The 19058-nt window shown below is 35.6% G+C and overlaps 1 protein-coding gene across 3 annotated transcripts in view; it reads left to right on the forward strand.

Moving 5' to 3' along the window:
• Positions 1 to 19058, forward strand: part of PRUNE2 (prune homolog 2 with BCH domain) — a 96582-nt gene that overhangs the window by 18880 nt on the left and 58644 nt on the right. For all 3 annotated transcript variants that reach the window (XM_087715969.1, XM_087715970.1, XM_087715971.1), the window contains exons 2-6: positions 1770 to 1874; positions 2713 to 2915; positions 5247 to 5398; positions 11670 to 11822; positions 12847 to 12941. In XM_087715969.1, the coding sequence (XP_087572095.1) occupies positions 1770 to 1874; positions 2713 to 2915; positions 5247 to 5398; positions 11670 to 11822; positions 12847 to 12941 (708 nt within the window). The remainder of the gene's footprint in view (positions 1 to 1769; positions 1875 to 2712; positions 2916 to 5246; positions 5399 to 11669; positions 11823 to 12846; positions 12942 to 19058) is intronic.

Raw genomic sequence — 19058 nt, forward strand, 5'->3', positions numbered from 1 at the left:
AACAAACCATGGCGGCCTGTGCATGGAGATACAGTGGTACCTTGGTACTTAACTGCTTTGAAACTCATAAATTTGGTACTCAATGCATTTTGACATGAAAGATTTGTCCTGGTACTCATTGTTTGTTGGTTCTCAATGCACAAGCTAAACCTTGTCAGTGTCAGCTGCCTTGTGGCTCACTACATTATTCCTTATGGTAAACATGTGTTTGGTAATTGTTTTTTGGTACTCATTGCACCTCCCAGAAGCAATTACCGTATTTTTTGGAGTATAAGACGGACCTTTTTCCCTCAAAAAAGAGGCTGAAAATCTGGGTGCATCTTATACACTGAATACAGCATTTTTTTGCCTCCTGAAACTTCGCCCCTTCATCAAAATGGTCATGCATAGCCTTTAGGAAGCTTTCAGAGTGGTCCTGGGGGCTGGGGAGGGCAGAAATGAGCAAAAATGGGCCATTTTTGCTCAATTTCCTCCCCAGCCCCCAAGAGCACTCTACAAGCCTCCTAAAGGATATTAAAAAGGGGGGGCATTTTTGGAGGTCTGCAGAGTGCAAAAACTTTTTTTAAATATTGCCTATACAAAATCTTGGTGCACCTTATACTCCGGTGCATCTTATACTCTGAAAAATACGGTAATTATGAGTAACAAGGTACCACTATAATGAGAAATTATAGTCTGTTTAAAACTAGAAACAGACATGACAAGTCCCTGACATATAATACAATATAATACAATAGCAAAGTTGGAAGGGACCTTGGAGGTCTTCTAGTCCAACCCCCTGCCTAGGCAGGAAACCCTATACCATTTCAGACAAATGGCTATCCAACATCTTCTTAAAGACTTCCAGTGTTGGGGCATTCACAACTTCTGGAGGCAAGCTGTTCCGCTGATTAATTGTTCTGTCAGGTACTTTCTCCTCAGTTCTAAGTTGCTTCTCTCCTTGATTAATTTCTACCCATTGCTTCTTGTTCTACCCTCAGGTGCCTTGGAGAATAGTTTGACTCCCTCTTCTTTGTGGCAACCCCTGAGATATTGGAACACTGCTATCATATCTCCCCTAGTCCTTCTTTTCATTAAACTAAACATACCCAGTTCCTGCAACCGTTCTTCTTATGTTTTAGTCTCCAGTCCCCTAATCATCTTTGTTGCTCTTCTCTGCACTCTTTCTAGAGTCTCCACATCTTTTCCACATCTGACCAAAACTGAATGCAGTATTCCAAGTGTGGCCTTACCAAGGCATTATAAAGTGGTATTAACACTTCACATGATCTTGATTCTATCCCTCTGTTTATGCAGCTTAGAACTATGTTGGCTTTTTTGGCAGCTGCTGCACACTGCTGGCTCATATTTAAATGGTTGTCCATTAGGACTCCAAGATCCCTCTCACAGTTACTACTATTGAGCAAGGTACCACTATACTGTACCTGTGCATTTCGTTTTTGTACCTGTGCATTTTGTTTTTTAAAAATGAAATGCACATAGAAAAGAAGAGCAAGGATATTAGGAATGGCTTGATTATTTTTTTGCTTGTTCTGTGCTGGTCTGTGATCATAATAACGATTCTTTGCTTGTTCACATAGATAGAACTACGGTTTCTCTAACATTTGAGCTGGGCTGCCACCTTTGTTATATCATTTCTAATCTCATATGTACCAAGCACCAAAGATGGCCTGCTATTATCCAATAAATGGTGGTGTATTGTTTTTTGCTGTCTCAAGATATAACATATGTATGCATTTCTTAACCACTTAAAATTGATTTTGTTTTAGAGTCGCAATAAACATTTGGATAAAGTACATGTAGTCCTTGGAAAGAAATCCTGTGATTTGGATTCACTTATTTCTGCTTTAGCTTATGCCTACTATCTTGAAAAGGTAAATATTTTGTATGTCATTATGTTTTTGTAATTCCATTATCATATAAATATTAATCATTTACCATATATATAGCAAAACTGATTTAATGATCGTGAACAAATAGCAAGGCTATTTGTTTTAATCTCTGATGTTTGTCTAATAACTATAGCCCAGGTATCCAAAACATATTTTACTTATAAAATTTGTCTAAATTTAGAATTTTATTTTGACTATCCCATATAATTTTCTTTATATTTTTATACTTAAAATATTTGTTGCATGGAGATTTGTCTTGCTTACCTACACATATCCACTAAGTAAAGCTGCATAGTTTTTGGTGGATGCAGGAAAGTCCCCCCCTCCTTCCATTAACTATACAACTGAAAAGAAATTTGCTCTGTTAAAACTGATCTCCAAGGACTGGCACCAAGGTTTGTTTGTTTAATAAATCATGTTAAAAATAAACCATAATTTACCATGATATATCTATTCTGTGCATTTATAGTAAATTGTATCTGTTGATGTACTTTATTGTTGAAGAAAAAAAAACTTCAGTTACTTTAGATTGATACAATTCTATCAGACATGAACACGGGGTACTTTAATATTCATATATCATAATAACTCTACACTGTTTTTAATCATGAATATGCTTGCATAATATCTATTCCATGTTATCTATTTCTGGGCTGGAAAAAATGTCAACTATAAAGTTGCAGTGAAAAATTTCCTAAGGAATCAAACTTTTTTTTTATAGAAGTGCAAACTTGATCCAGGGTGTAGTGTCAGTTCATAATGAAATTGTTATCCTCACTATTGGAGTGCTTTCTAATTTCCAGGAATTTTCTTGATGTAGGTCAGTTCATCTAACATCATATGTTTGCCAGTATTGAATATATCAAGAAGAGAAATCTGCTACCACCCAGAAACTAGATTTATTTTGGAGGAGCTGAATATCCCAGAGACTCTCCACATCTTCCGTGACGAAATCAATTTATATCAACTGAACAGCGAAGGAAAATTGCTTCTTACGCTAGTGAACAGCAGTACATTGACAAGGTATCATCTCGAATTCCTTATTCATGGTTATTATTACTAGCAAACTCTGCTTAAACAGATTCATGTACATCTCAAAGATGCTTTTTCAAACAACCTGGATGTATGACCTGGATGACGGAAAATCTCCATAGACAGTTTCATGTATAGCTTTTTCTAGAAATCTTCTTTCCTGGCAGTTTATCTTATGCTTGGATAAATTACTTGTACTTTATTTTGAAGCTTTTGCATCACGCAATGACACTGATATTCATAAAGTTTTATAGTATTAAAAGGATAATGAAATGTTAGGGAACACAACACTCACAACAATCATTTACCACATACATTTAGGCAGTTCATGTTTGGAGTTGAAGATAATTTACTCAAGCCTTGTTCACTTATCTCTATCTGTAGAGTCCTGCCTCTGTTTAAGGAATATATTAGAATATATCTTTTAGTGATGCGTGACATTTCAGTTGGAATTAGGTGTGCAAGCTATGTTAAATGCCAGGTTCATAAAAATGGCATCAGCAAAAGGAGAAGAGTAGTAACACTGAGATTAACTGTAGAAGTAGAGTTCAATATTTTTATTTCCTTCTGTAGGTTTTGGGGGGGAAAACCTTATCTGGACCTGGAATCTCCTTTAAGTGAACATATCCTCTGGTTTTTACTAAGTTTTCACACAAAAAGTGTATTAATTTATATCAGGATATTCTTGGTGTAGACAGGATTTTGCCTGATCTTCCACACTTTTTCCCTCTCACTTTTTCCATGGGGGGGGGTACCCATCCTTTCTGTGCTCTACTATCTCAGTTCTGAAATTCATTCTTTCAAATCTATATTACTAGAAAAGAGGGAAGACTGCTTCTAGAAGGGGAGAGGAATTTCATCACAAGCAATTCTTGTGCTGCAGTTTATTTTATATATGAGTAATGAATATATATATGTTCTTCAAGTGCTGCAAACTAAAACTCCCAACAATCCCACCCAAATGACAGGTGGTGAAAAATGTTTGAAGTTGTAGTTCATAAACTTGGCAGTACAAGTAGGACTGGACTGGAGTAATCTTAGAAAATTTTAGAGAATCTTACCTCTCCATAGCAAAATGCTAGTGTAAACATGTCCTTGGAATACTATAGAGAAAGTGTGTGAGAGTGAGATTTCTTATGAAACACATGTGTTCTAATGTCTGCACAGATCCTAGTTGCAAGATGTATTTATGTGCCATCATTAGCATTCAGGGGTTGATTCTGTGTAAAGCAGAAATTCAAAACACCCATCAAAATTTCCCGCCCTCTCAGCAATATCACATAGGTTATAATTGTTAGAGTCTTAACAGAGCTGCTTTTCATCAGTGTAAAGATTTCTCAACAGAAAAAAATAGATTTTATCCAACAAGAGTTCTGTATGCTTAAGTCATTCTTATCACAGAATGGCTGGGGAATGTTGTTAGCACATACAATGTTAAAAGATGAAAGCAGCCAAATACGTTTATGGTGTTCTTTCTGTGCTATTGGCTACCATTGGTTTTATATGCCCAAGTGATAATATAAAGCCATAATGGCGAACCTATGGCATGCGTGCCCAAAGTGGCATACGGAGCCATATCGCCTGGCATGTACTGTGTCGCCGGTTCCTCTTCTGGGTTTCAAGTGTGCATGCGCACATGACAATCAGCTGGCCTTCATGCCTGCGGCAGTGCCGGAAACTGGAAGAGCTAGTCTTCCATTTTCGGCCATGAGCATGCCTGCTGGCCAGCTGATCGTCGCGTGCGCGCATGTGCACCAGTAACCAGAAGACTAGGTTCTCGCTGGAAACCAGAAGTTCATTTTACAGCACGCGCATGCGCCCTGGCAACTCCTCTTCTAGGTTCTGGTGAATCTCCCTTTTTGGCACTTGGTGCTGAAAATGTTTGCCATCACTGATATAAAGGAATTATTAATATATCACAGTAGATTCATTTCTTATTTAAAAGCAATATTACTTAACTATATTTAGATTAAATCTTCAACTGATTAAAAAGCATCCACAAAAGAGACCGAAAACAAGATGAAGCAGTGACATCAGCAAATATTGTGGGCCCAACTGGCAAAGGAAAGCTCAAGACCATATACGTTGGAAACATGCAGAAAAGGCCTTCATCTTGCAGTGGATAGACAATGGTTAGAATATGACGATGATGATAAGATTAAATCCAATGTTATATTAAGAACCAATTTGGTGTAGCAGTTAAAATACCAGACTAGAAACTGGAAAACCATGAGTTCTGCACAAATGAAATACATACATGAAATAATGAACAATATATGCAAATGAAATAATGAGCGACATTTAACATTTCTCTTTTTATAGTGAAGATAAAATTTTAGAATCAGCTGTTGTCAAAGTCATCATCCCCAAAGAGCAAAATGAGTTGCTAGAATCTGCTTCCTGTCTTGTAGCAAAAGAGCTCCTCCGAAAGGCTCCAGAATTAATCACTCAGCAACTGGCTCATCTTCTCAGAGGTGAGAGATTGGTCTTTATATTAAATACTGAAAAGTTTAATGGAGTGTTTCTGGATCTACTCATGCAGTGAGACTGTGATCCATTCTTTGGTTAACAATCCTTTTGAAAACCACAGGAAGCTGCAAGAAACAAGCAGAGTGAGAAGAGTTTGTTACATATTATGCGGAATATTAAAAGTAGGCATGGCTGGGATGTTAGATACCAGTGTTACGTGAAGGCAGCCGCATGAAAGAACCAAAGTATATCTCATAAAGCTCTATTTTTGATATATGTGGGATTAAGGAAATAATGCCATAAGAGGTGTCATGTAGATTGTCCTATAATCTACGACCACAGTCGGAAGCAGAATTTTCATTGGTAAGCAAGGCAGTTGTTAAGTGCCCAATTGTATGATCTTTGGGCTGTGGTTGTTAAGCAAATCACTGCAGTTGTTAAGTGAATCATACCATTATTAAGCAAATCCAGTTCCCCCCCCCCCCCAATTGAGTTTGCTTGATGGGAGCTGGCTGGGAAAATCAAAAGTGGTGATCACATAACTCATAAATACATGCCAGTTGCCAAGTGCCTGGATTTTTGATCACATGACCATAGAGATGCTGCAATGACTGTAAGTGCAAAGACTTTTTTCAGTGTTGTTGTAACAAATTGGTTGTAAGTCGAGAACAATATGCATTATGCCTTTGAATAGATATAATGTCTAAATACATCTGCCATTCCATTTTGACAACTTGTGGTGATGCAGAATTTTTTAAATATGTAATTACCATTGTACTTCAATTAACCATTGAAATGTTATAGAAGGGTGTGTTAGCTTTCTTCTTTTATGGATTAAATAATCAAATATTTTTTGAAGGTTGAAACAACCAAAGTTAAGGAGTTTGGTGAAACCAATCCAATTTTGGAAGGATGATGTAAACTGTTACCCATTCACTCTTTTCCGCCCAAGATTACAAATTAAAAATTTTCTCCATGCTGTTTATGATATTATTGTCTATGAATAGTGTTCACAATTCAGATAGAATTGGCAGAGAGATAGCAACAAAATTGGTGTTTCTGCATAGAGATGATGTATGTGTCCAGCAGACATATAGATTGTATAACTGGAAAAAAATAAATCAATACATGAGGAAGATAAAGTTTGGTCATTTCTGTAACAAGTAAAATAGTAATTAGTTTTAGAAGCATAGAGAAGAATAAGTGAAAAATTTAGCAAATGAAGGTGAATGTAGGTATTCCAGGATACTGTTGCAAGATCCAATGTGGGTCGGGTAGTGGGACCAGAGGTTTAGTTTTCCGAACTTTCAGGACTTGTGCTACAGCCCATCTTCAGGGAACTTTCTAACAAAATATGTGTTTTGGACTATTCTATGCATCGTATTTATGTGGTGCCTAATTGTGTGGGGGATTTTTATTTGAAAAACTTAGCTTTTAAAAAAGAAGTGTGAGAAGAAGATTACCGAAAAGCAAACACAGAAGGACTAAGAATATAATCATAATAATTGCTACAATTTTACCTGTCCCTGCAAATACTTTTTTGCTCTGGAAAATTAGAGCCACAGGAGGTAAAAGGGGAGCCAATGAATTGTTTAACATATTCTGGAAACTTTGCCTTAATTTTGAAAATATTTTGTTCAGGAGTTGCTAAATTTGATTTGTTACAGAGAATAGCATAATTACATTCACTGTATGATTACTATTGGGCTAAATTATTTTAGGAAATTGAACAAGCTGTGGTAGGGAAGAAGAGCAGTACTGAAGCTGCAGCAGATACAAGAAGCCATATAATCAAAAGATTGAACAGGGAAAATTGACATTCTTTCTCTGCCTACACAATTTACCTTCCCAAAAACAGATATATGAATCAGTATGATTCAGAATAATAAGCGCAGAAATGAGGCTTGCCTGCCATTAGCACAAACAATGCTGCAAACTAAGAAAATAATTCAATACAGTATTTGCAGAGATAATTATGAGAGGTAAGTTTCATATTTAAAACATTTTTAAAGCTCTGCTTTTCAGTGGCACTCTTGCCAATTCTCCATTCTACACAATAAATTAATTCTTCCCAGTAGATTTGAGCAAAACTGAGATTCACTGTACTTCAAGACAGACTCTGCTGTTACTTGAGCTCTGCTCCAGCTTTGGATTTATGCCAGAAGCAAACAATTAGAAAACCTGCCGGAGACCTGAACCTGTATCATCTTATTTCCCTAGAGGTAGCTTGTAGGGAACTCTTGCCAAATTCAAGACCCATTAAATTGCTGAATCATTACATTTTTGGCTGCAGCCAGCTGTCAAGGATATAATTTGGTAACTGATTGTCAAGTATCTTGAGCCATTGCATTCTCTTCTGTTTGTTTATATGAGGCCATAAAAGATGCCACAAGGTGCACAGATTCTAACATAAATAAAACAAATTTAAGTGAGGGAAATATTACAGTACAAATGAACTATAGAACAAAAACGACATCCAGTTGTTAAATAATATGAAATAAATTGTGTTATTTTTCTTAGCAGCTTGTATTGAATACATGTGTTTAAAATGTCTTTTTAAGGAGTTTGGGAAGACAACCTGCATCTTAAATTCTTTGAACTTTTTCTATATGGTTATTAAAAACCAAATGGTCATGTGAAAGATGGCTTGGAGAAGGATCTTCTCCAAGCAGGATTTTCAAGGGCAGACCCATGTAGAGTGTATTACAGTAATCCTCAATCATACCATGGAAGACGACCAGGGTATGAGTGACAGTGACGAAAATCTTCCAATCTAGGAACAGGCACAACTGACGCTACACAAAGCTGTGCAAAGCCTTCCCTGGCCTGACTGCTACATGCTCTTTGAACAGAGTTGAGTTGAGAAGAATTCCCAAGTTGCATAACAGGGCTACATGGGGCAGTGCAATCCCAAAGATGACATCCTCCAAGGAACAGAAGCCCCCAAAATTGAGAGCCACTCAGTCTTGATCTTTTAAAAACAAAACAAAACAAAAACAAACCAGGAGAGGTTGATGTCTTTCAACTATTGCTTTTGGGGTTATATAAATTGCTTTAGGAAGTTAAACTTGGGTTAGTACAATTTGGTAGATGTGATCAAACAGGTTCGATCTACCTTTCCTGACATAAATATCTTTCTCTGAGCCCCTTTGAAGCAAAGGATTTGGGCTGGAAAGGGAGAGTGGCAAAAGGCAGCATTAAAGCAACCATTTGGCTGGTTAAGTCAGAGAGAAGTAGAACAAGGAAGTTTGGATGCTTCTTTGTGTTCCTCTCTGCTGCCTGATTGAACAGCAAATATCCACCCACAAAGTTACTAAGCTCAAGAATTTATGTCTCACCTTAACTGATATTCTAAACTGACTTGGCAAAATCTGGTGTGCAATTGTTGCTCAATTCACTATCAATTACATAATTACATTGTGTTGACAAGCAATAAATTAAAATAAAATTAATTAAATCATGGTACCACCACGGCTGTATTGAAGCACAGTCTTCTTTATCTTCTATTTTATGTACAACTAACCTCACAAATAGGTGTACATATTTTTGTTTTCCATTGACTTTGCTTGTCAGAAGTCACAAAAGGTAATTATATGATCCTGGGCAATCATTATAAATATGAGTCACTTGCCACGTGTCTGAATTTTTATCAGGTGACCATGGGGATGTAGCAACGGTCATAAATGTGAAAAATTGTCATAGGTCACTTTTTTCAGCTCTGTCATAAATGTGAACAGTCACTAAAACTGTTGTAAGTTGAGGACTACTTGTATAGCCTTCATATGTGCTCAATCATGTTGTACAATCCTGTCAAGAGAAAGGATACACGTCGAAACCAACAATACTGTACAAAAAATAATTTATAAACTATTTAAAGATTCAAAATGGCAAAAGTCCATATTTTTCTATAGCCAAGAACTATATCCATAATTGTGATCTGGTATTCCCTGAAAAATCAGACTAGACATGACATGGGTCATCTATACTGAGATTCTACTATTTTTACAAAAAAGTCATTGACAGAGGCAGTGCTATATTATTATAGTATTATATATATTATTAGTTTGTTGGGACTAGGTGGATAATGGATTGAAAAGAATTCAACATTAAAATTGCCTAAATATTGTTCTTGGCTATAGAAAAAGTATAGACTTTTGCCATTTTGAATCTTTAAATAGTTTATAAATTATTTTTTGTACAGTATTGTTGGTTTCTCCCTGTATGGAAAATAGCAGTTGTTTTGAACAGGGATGAGAGATGGTTAATTTTGGTTCTTCACTACAGAACTGATCATGCATGTAAACAATTCCTATTTTATTAATTTGTTTGTTAATTAATTAATTAATTAATTAATTAATTAATTCATGATACACTAATGCACATTGTGTATCATGAAAGTATTAAAAGGATGTATTTTTTTCAAATATGAATAGAAATTAAACCACAGAAAAGTACATCTAGATGGTATGCAAAGTACAAAAGCTCTATCAAGTTAAAATAGTGAATGTAAATAGTGAATGATGAAAAAAGAGTCGCTTAAGTGAGATGAGCAGTATAGAAATGTAAATAAATAAATAAATAAATAGAAAGAAAGAAAGAAAAAGAAAGAAAGAAAGAGAGAGAGAAAGAAAGAAAAAGAAAGAATGTTTTGTCAGGGAAATTGCCACCTGGAGATATGAAACTAGGTGTCTTAGGTAGCAAAATAGTCTGATCTGTCATAAATATTCTTATGGGTGAAAAGTCTGCCTTTTGTGATAGTATTGTAGAAAACCTGAAACAATTATTATGCAGAAGCTCTTTGCAGTTCAAAAGTTAATCCATTTAGAGACATTTTGGAGCTGAGCGGCCAACAAATTTAATAAATAAATAATACATAAATACAGGTATTTAACCTTCAAAAACATCCCTTGGCTTTTTAATGTCATCCATTAACATACGTTGCTGTATTCTTATTTGCACAAATTACTTTAATAACATTATACAGTAGATGGGGAAATTACGCTTTGGGAAAAACTTTTAGTTCACTTAGAAGAAAGGCTAATTATTAGGTAGCTTTAAGGTTTTTTTCCTTTATTTTTCAGCATAGCCCAGCACTGGTAGTATAATATTATCAAGCAATCCCTTTTAGGCATGTATGTATATATGTATGTACGTACGTACGTACGTACATACATACATACATACATACATACATATATATGTATGTATTTAGTGTCACAACCCCTGGTATGCCCAAATATTTACCTACTTCCCTGGCTCAGCTGATAAAGGAGGAGAACCTTGTGGCTTAGTGGTTAACACAACTACTTAATATGTAATTACAGCACAGGTTCAAATCCTAGTAAGGGTATGGCTAGCTGATGAGAGCTAAATAGCTTGAAATAGATCTATACTAGTTCCCTTTATTTATTTATTTATCAGCACAAATGCAACACACACACACACACACACACACACACACATAACTATATTTTTAAATTAGGCAATAGTTTGTCTCATCACTTTACAAGCATCCCCATTATTGAGTATTGTATGCCCAGCAACAGCCTGTGCTGCGCTCTAATTGGTCGGGTCAAAGCACAGCCTGTGATTGGAGGTTGTATTGACAGTTAAAATGACAGTTGGTGCCTGAGGGTATAAATATTGTGACAGTTGTAACAGAATCGGAATCGCTGTCATCTATGTTTAATAAAGATCTTGTTCCTCACATCCATGGCTCCTGCGTCCTTCCCTCAAGTTACAACACCTATGATCATGTGATCAAAATTCAGATGCTTGGCAACTGACTCATATTTATGATGGTTCCATGGTTCTGGAATCATGTGATCCCTTTTTGCAATCTCTTGACAAGCAAAATCAATGGGGAAGCCAGATTCACCTAGCAACTGTGTTACTAGCTTAACAACTTCAGTGATTCACTTAACAACTGTGGCAAGAAAGGTGGTAAAATGGGGAAAAACTCACTTAACTCACTTAATAACAGAACTTTTGGTCTCAATTGTGGTGTTAAATCGAGGACTACATGTATTCCCTGGACTGTGGCTCCTAAGATACATTTTTCCAGATTAAAAGCAAAGGATGATTTATTTGTGGTAAGAAGATATTTGTAGGAACAGATATATTAAAAAGATACACATTGAATGTGAAGAAATGTGACAGAAACTACTAGGAATAATAATGAATGAAAAGAAAGGATATATAGCTTTAAAAAATAATTATTATTTACATTATTTAATAATAGTTGTCTTTTTTAAAATTTCTTTTAAAAAATGTCAGGGAGCATTCTATCAAAAGTCATGAATGAAGATGCCCTCAAGATTCCTGAAGAACAGGAAGAAGTTCTTTCATGTTTGGAGGAGAAATTTCCAGAACTTTCCTCCCGAAAAGACATTATCACCTTCCTTCAGGAGGCACAGCTGCATGCCGATGGTACAGCATTGCTTTAATTTTTCCCTTTATTCTTTATTGAGCTGTTTGATACTTTCTCATTAAATGTCTGCCGGACTCTTAACTTTACTGGATTAATGGGTAGTAATTGATGGTTTAGTTCCTAGTCTGACTTTTGGCTATAATCTAAACAACATAAGTTATGAGATATGTCTCCATATATCTGGCTTATTTTATATTCAGTACCAGTCATTTTGAACCAAAAATTCTGAAAATGCTTAAACAGTATATATTCTTTTATTGCATCAAAGTGTTTCCATTATATATGGCCCAAAAAATAATAATTTAGGAGAATATCTGGACTTTGATATAGATGTAAATATACAGTAGATCATACACAGTAGATCATATATTTAATACATTGAAAGCCAGTTCTCAAGGTCCTGAAATGCAAACACAACACTCCATCATGGACTCCAGCTGCTACTGCAGCTCTCTCTGCAATGGGTTGTTATTTACTGAATGTCTTTATCAGGGGTGTCAAACCTGCACCCCTTGGGCCGGATGCATCATGCGCCGGGCACGCTCACCCCCATTTCAGCAAAGGGATGAAAAGTTGTGATGTGATGATAATGTGTCATTGTAAGTTTGACACACCTCCTCTACATGAAAACATGTCTGAGTAAAAGATTAAACAATAAAAATGATCTGATTACATTGTAAATGTGAAGTTCTGTAAAGCTGCTGCCCCTCCTTCATTCCTTTATCATAATCCTTTTTTTACAGAAATTGTTCTTGACTAGAGAGGAATTATATTCCAACAGGTTCCTATTATGTTTGCATTGATAGATACTTTTGATCATCTAGTTTTATCTCAGATTGACCAAGTATAGATGTATCTTGTTGATATCAAAAGGATTTTTAATTATCATATTTTCTTGGAAGAAAATTAGAAACCTTCTCTTTTGTATATGTTTGTACACACACATACACATACACACTCACAACTTATACTTGACAAAAATTATTTTAAGCAAAACTGAATGGTTTTCTATCTGTTTCACAGAGCTGAGGATTGAGGAAGCTTTGGTCAAAGATCTCAAAGAGGTGTCAGATGGAGAAATAAAAGTAGCAGTTAGTACCATATATATCAATTTGGAGGTAAGGAAAAATCAAACTGGAAGCTTTCACCAGAAATTACCTGAAGAGTAATTCTTATATCTTTTTTATTGCTATATGGATTTTTAAAACTGTTGATGGATTTCTTTTGACTTAATTTGTGATGTTAATATTCTAGAATAGGGTTTTTTTCCAGTTTGGACATTTGAAATATATTCTCAAACAATCCTCAAACAACACAAGGCCTGAATCATTGTATCTATGGTTGTCAAGACCATAGATTGCAGAAAGCCCCTTAAAGCCTGGTAAGTGCATTTCCTAATTAAACCAGTTCCTAAACATTTGCCTTCATTACCCAAAACCACTTATCAGAAAGTCCTTCTTTAATGTCTCTGTAGAAATTAGATAATGGTTTTGTGTGTTGTTACCCAAAGAAAAACCAGCTTTAACCAGTTTGGCTTAATTTACCTAGGTTTGGGAAGTATTGCCATAGGGCAGGGGTGCCAAACTGGCAGCCTGCAGACTGGATGTGTCTTGCGCAGACCAATGCACACCCCAGTTCTGCAAATGGGAAAAAATGTTGCGAAATGTCATGTAACAGCAAAGTGATGCTGTCAGTTTGACATTCATACCATAGGGAGTGACTTACGGTTGGGATTTATCATTTTATTAACATTTTCTCTGTTGTGTATGTCTACTTACACATAACAAGATAGTAATGAAAGAAGGGGACCCAATCCTAATCTTACAAATAGACATAGCTACATGTTTCTATGAAAGAAATCCCAGATAAACTTCTATCATCTCCAATTAAAGTTTAAAGTAATAAGGACCAGAAAAACTAATCCAGACTTTTCAGGGCTAACAGCATTGGCAAAACAAGGTTTTAATATTATAATACACTCATAATTTGTAGTATCATAATCTGTAGTCTCTCCATCCTTACCTGTGGTTATCCAGGTTGAAGGATTATAGAAGTAGTGCAACTGCCATTATATAGAGACAATTCTTAAATTGTTGGGGCCATGTTCTGCAGTGGTGGATTCAAAGATTTTTATTATCGGTTCTGTGGGCATGGTTTGGTGGATGTGGCTTGGTGGGCATGGCAGGGGAAAGATACTGTAAAATCTCCATTCCCTCCCCACTCCAGGGGAAGGTTACTGCACAATCCCCATTTCCTCCTGATCAGCTGGGACTCAGAAGGCAGATAATACAGATAATACCAGTCAGAGGTGGTATTTACCAGTTCTCCAAACTACTCAAAATTTCCACTACCAGTTCTCCCACAACTAAGCAGAGAAAGGTTATGGGTATCAATGAACCTTCTTTGCCAATGTAGCCATAATATAGTTGCTTAAAAATAATTGGAAATGTGGATTAAATATTGTTTGAAAAAAATAAAAAGATTATGTGTTCACCCAGATAATACACTATTTTCAGCTTTTCTAATTTTCCCATTAAATAAATGCATGATATCAGTGATTGATTATTCTTGCAAACATACTTATCATAATGGTATCTGCTACATGGTAAGAGATATGCACCACATACTGTGATTGGCATATTTATCTCCTAGGAATTTAAAATTATTTGTTAGTGGGCATATTGCTAAACATTATAGATTGAACTGTAGCATTGATATCTGTCATTCTGCTTGGTTTTAAATATTTTTTTGGGGGGGGGACATTACAAAATATAAATTTGTCAAATATGTCTAATATTGATGGGATGTTTTGAAAAGTAGAAGTAAAAATTTCTGATGGAATATTGTTCTTGGATGCCACTGCAGAAAGACATAGATAATTGCTGCCAAGAAAACTGTATAACATAAAATCACCAGGAGTTGAGCTGGACATAAGGAGACTTACATTTTTCAGAGTTTCGATCACATGAGAGGTCTTGTATTAGATCATAGCTAGACAACCATTGGGTCATCTTTTCAGAGATAGATTAGATAGATATATCTAATATTTTGTATTATGTCCTAAATGTCTTATATCTTTTATGTCCTAAAATGTTTTATAAAACTTGCCAAATTTCAATTCCACAGGAGTCACGGGTTATGGATTTTGGATGAATTCTCTAAACTAGTGCATTTGAGGTACCTTGGTTCAAAAATTAGAGCCCTAGGATATGCCCTTTTTCCCAGTTAAAATCATTACAAAGTGTTTTAATAATTTCTAGATTGTACAAAGCCTTAAATACTACTTTACGGACTACGTTCAGGCTGATTATAAAAATTCAATTTCAATTTAGAAAACCCAACAAAAGTAAGGCACTCTTTAATATTTTAATAATGACACATGAAATAAATTCCAGACTTTATAAAAAATATATCTCCAGATACTTCTTACAAAGACATAGGATACGAAAAATAAATGATTTATGGAGCTCTAGGAATGTGACTTTTGCAGGCTACCTTATGTCTAAGGAACATTAAACATGAAGTTTTTGTTTAGCAAATAAATAACCATTCACTTCAATGGCTGCATAGTCTGGACTTCTGTGCATATTTTTGCAAAGATAAGGAGAGGCCATTAGGGATTTAATATAAAATAAATCGCCAAGGGGTCTTCTTGTAGTCCTAGTCTTTCTGCCACATGGTGTGTTACTAATGTGCATAAATGGGCTTAAATGAATGTGTTATCTGTACTACATTTGCAGTGTGTATATAGATATTATTTTAATTGCATTCTTTGTAAAAGAACATATATCATATTTTTGGATCTTCAAAATATTCTATACACAAACAGATTAAACTTATTTTCAAGTATCAGATAATTTCTGCCTATAGGTGATGTTTTGATGTATCTGTTGTACAGCAGGAAGTATACTTTGATTTTGTCCTGTCATATGTATTCCTAGTTAAGTAATCACCTTCTAAGAATAAATGGGCCAGTTAGAGATCCATTATCAAATACCTTCTGTTCACAAAGCTATCATTTAAACTTGTGTACCACTATGGAGGAGAGTAGGGGTGATATTGTTGATGCTCTAGGTCAAATTAAAACTCACATCTGTAATAATAAACACCACATCTGCATAGGCTTAAAAATGTGATGCCTTCTGAGACTGCTTCAAATTTAGATAATTACTAAAATGGACTTGAAACATTAATTTGTCTGTACACTAAAGTGATACTTCATTGTTTTGTCAATACACAGATAGCCAGGAGGTTAGCTACCTTAGAAGCTTACTAAGTGAAAATAATGCAATTCTTGAACCTAGTCGTACTATAATAATAAACGATGTTTTATAGCTTAACATTTGTCTACTTAACTATATAATGGTTTATATAATAAAGCATAGTTAAACAAACTTTGATTCTACATAATGCATGTTGTTAGGGTGGGTGGGAATTCTTTGGAAATCCATATAAAAAGATAAATCAGTACAGAAATTATTGGCATCTTTGGGAGGCCTATTTAACTTCCCCAGATTGCCTAGCTGAAACACAGACCTTTTCATCAGTAAATGCACCATTAGTCCTTATGTATACTTGTAACCAAATTCATGGAAGCTATTGATAATAAAACTTTGCCTTTCGTAAATTCCCAGTTCTGGGACACTTCTGTCCTGCAATGCTTTCATCTTTAGGAACATACAGTCCTACTTAATTATTGGATCTTCTATAATGCCTGTGAATGTCAGATGCTGCCATTTATTAGTGGGCACAGAATTGGGCCTTGCTGTTAAAATTTTAATATATGGAGCTGTTGAAGTCTTGTCAGCACCTAGGCCTTTTCCAGGGAACTGAAATTCTGTTCTGTTCTACTCTACTCTATTCCTTGAGACCTGATCTAATCACTTAATATTTATGGTCCAATATGCATGCTTGCTGAGATGATTTCAAATTTTAGTCCTCAGGTGTTGTTGTTTTTTGGTTTAAGGGCTCAGTAGAAACTCACTTGTAGGGTTGCGTGAGCTCAGTGGCTAAGACACTGAGCTTGTCAATCAGAAAGGTCAGCATTTGAAGGTTTGAATCCCTAGTGCCACGTAACGGACTGAGCTCCCATTACTTATCCCAGCTTCTGCCAAGTGGCAGTTCGAAGGCATGTAAAAAGGCAAGTAGAAAGATAGGAACTACCTTTGGTGGGAAGGTAACAGTGTTCCATGCACCTTGTCCATGGGCGTTTAGTCATGCCGGCCACATGACCACGGAGACATCTTTGAACAGTGCTGGCTCTTCAGCTTTGAAACGGAGATGAGCACCGCCCTCTGAAGTTGGGAATGACTAGCACATATGTGCGAGGGGAACCTTTACCTTTACCTTTAGAAACTCACTAGAATGTTATATTTTTATTTTATTTTTAAAATCACATTTGTCACCATTGTTGCTATTTCAGAATATTATGGCGTAATATCAAAACAAAACTTGATATAGCCATTTTAGCTATTGAGGGGAGACTACTTTCTTAATCATTCTTCATGGCAAAAGACATTTTCTATGGAACTTACAGTACAGTATATTCATTTATTGTGCTAAATCATTTTATATCATGAAACATCAGCTTAATGCTAAAATTCGTGCATCTCCGGCCTACTATTAGAAATGCAAAGACTAAACATGTTTCAAATAGCACTCTGTGCTGCCAACGATGTATCAACGCCCTATGCCATTACTCTTTTCTAAATGTGATAATAATGTGATCTGTTAACATAAAAAAAGTTTGATGCCACAAAGCAGCTGGAAATGGACAACTGAAATATGCATATATCTAACTCATATCATCAAATGCACAGTTTGATATATGTTGTTAAAAGCTTTTCATGTCTTTCTGTTCTTCTCAAGCAAAAATAGCAGCTTTTTAATGTAAATCGACAGGTTTTGTAACACCCATTTCTAACTGTGATATTTTGCTAGTTCCAAACACTGTTTGGTGAATAGGGATAGCAATGTTTAACCTAATATATTTTTGTGCTAGTAATGTCAGGATTTGTAGGATAGATGCTCATGAATAATTGCTACAGTATGTGAAGGCTAGCATTAAAGGTAAAGTTCCCCTTGCACATATGTGCTAGATGTTCCCAACTCTAGGAGGCACTGTTCATCTCCGTTTCAAAGCCAAAGAGCCAGCACTGTCCGAAGATGTCTCCATGATCATGTGGCCGGCATGACTAAACGCCGAAGGCACACGGAACACTGGCTAGCTTTAGTAACTCCCTATACACTTGATTCCATAATAGTTTTGCTGCTATTTTCTCTTGTTTGTCCTAAGTTTAAATGTGAAATTCTTCTTTAGGAGGAAAAGGAAAGTTGCATAAGGCTTTTGCAGTCTTATTTTTTTTTAATTAACACTTTCTTTGGCGTGCCTTAAAGATCTGGCGGTAAACATGCACTCTGGTGTAACCCAAGTGCATTTTTTGTGAAGTGCAGTGTTGGACTGAGAGGCAGGATTGCAAATCCCCTTGGGATACCTGAGAATCAAGGATATGTGCTACATAAGTGCAATATTCACCCTTGATTTCCTGCGTTTAATACTGATCTTAAGAGCTTTCTACTCAGATTCAGTGGCTTTTACTCAGGTTTCCTCTTATTGGATATTGCTTTGCAACAGTGCAAATGTATCTTTGTCAGTAGCTTAGTTCAGGATTGACTCAATCCTTAGAACCGGTTCAATATAGAGATCCCCTTTTATGCCTGCTGAATGTAATTTGTAATGAAAGATAACGAATCACAAACATAAATAAAATACATTATAAATGTATTAGCAGCATGTATTAGCCAGAATTATTCTCCCCCTCACTTCCTGTCCAGTTGTTCTATTACATCAGCAAATATTAAGGAGAAAATGTTGTGGACTAGCTTGTATATACAGAAAATGGCTAACATGGTAGCTATGGTCAATCACAAAGTATTCAATTTATCAGCACACAAACTAGGGAAGAAATTACAAGTTGACACACCTAATAATATCAAGAGTATATACTCAACTTTGGATGTTCTGGCTTCTAAAACTGGTACTAAGGTTGCACCAGTATTATCACCAGAGACACATGTTTTAAATTCGGAACAACTTTACCCATAAGCATAGACTTTTATATTTTACCTTAAATCTGTCCCTCTTTTCATCTTTTATGAAACACATTCTTTCCTTGAAAATTAAAGTAACACTTCTATTTCAGTTAAAGTTTTATCATAATATTCTAATTTAGAAT

The sequence above is a fragment of the Thamnophis sirtalis genome, unplaced genomic scaffold (assembly GCF_051295495.1).
Source record: "Thamnophis sirtalis isolate CommonGarterSnake01/CBP01778 unplaced genomic scaffold, rThaSir2_p1.2 scaffold_5, whole genome shotgun sequence".
In the NCBI taxonomy this organism is placed as follows: domain Eukaryota; kingdom Metazoa; phylum Chordata; class Lepidosauria; order Squamata; family Natricidae; genus Thamnophis; species Thamnophis sirtalis.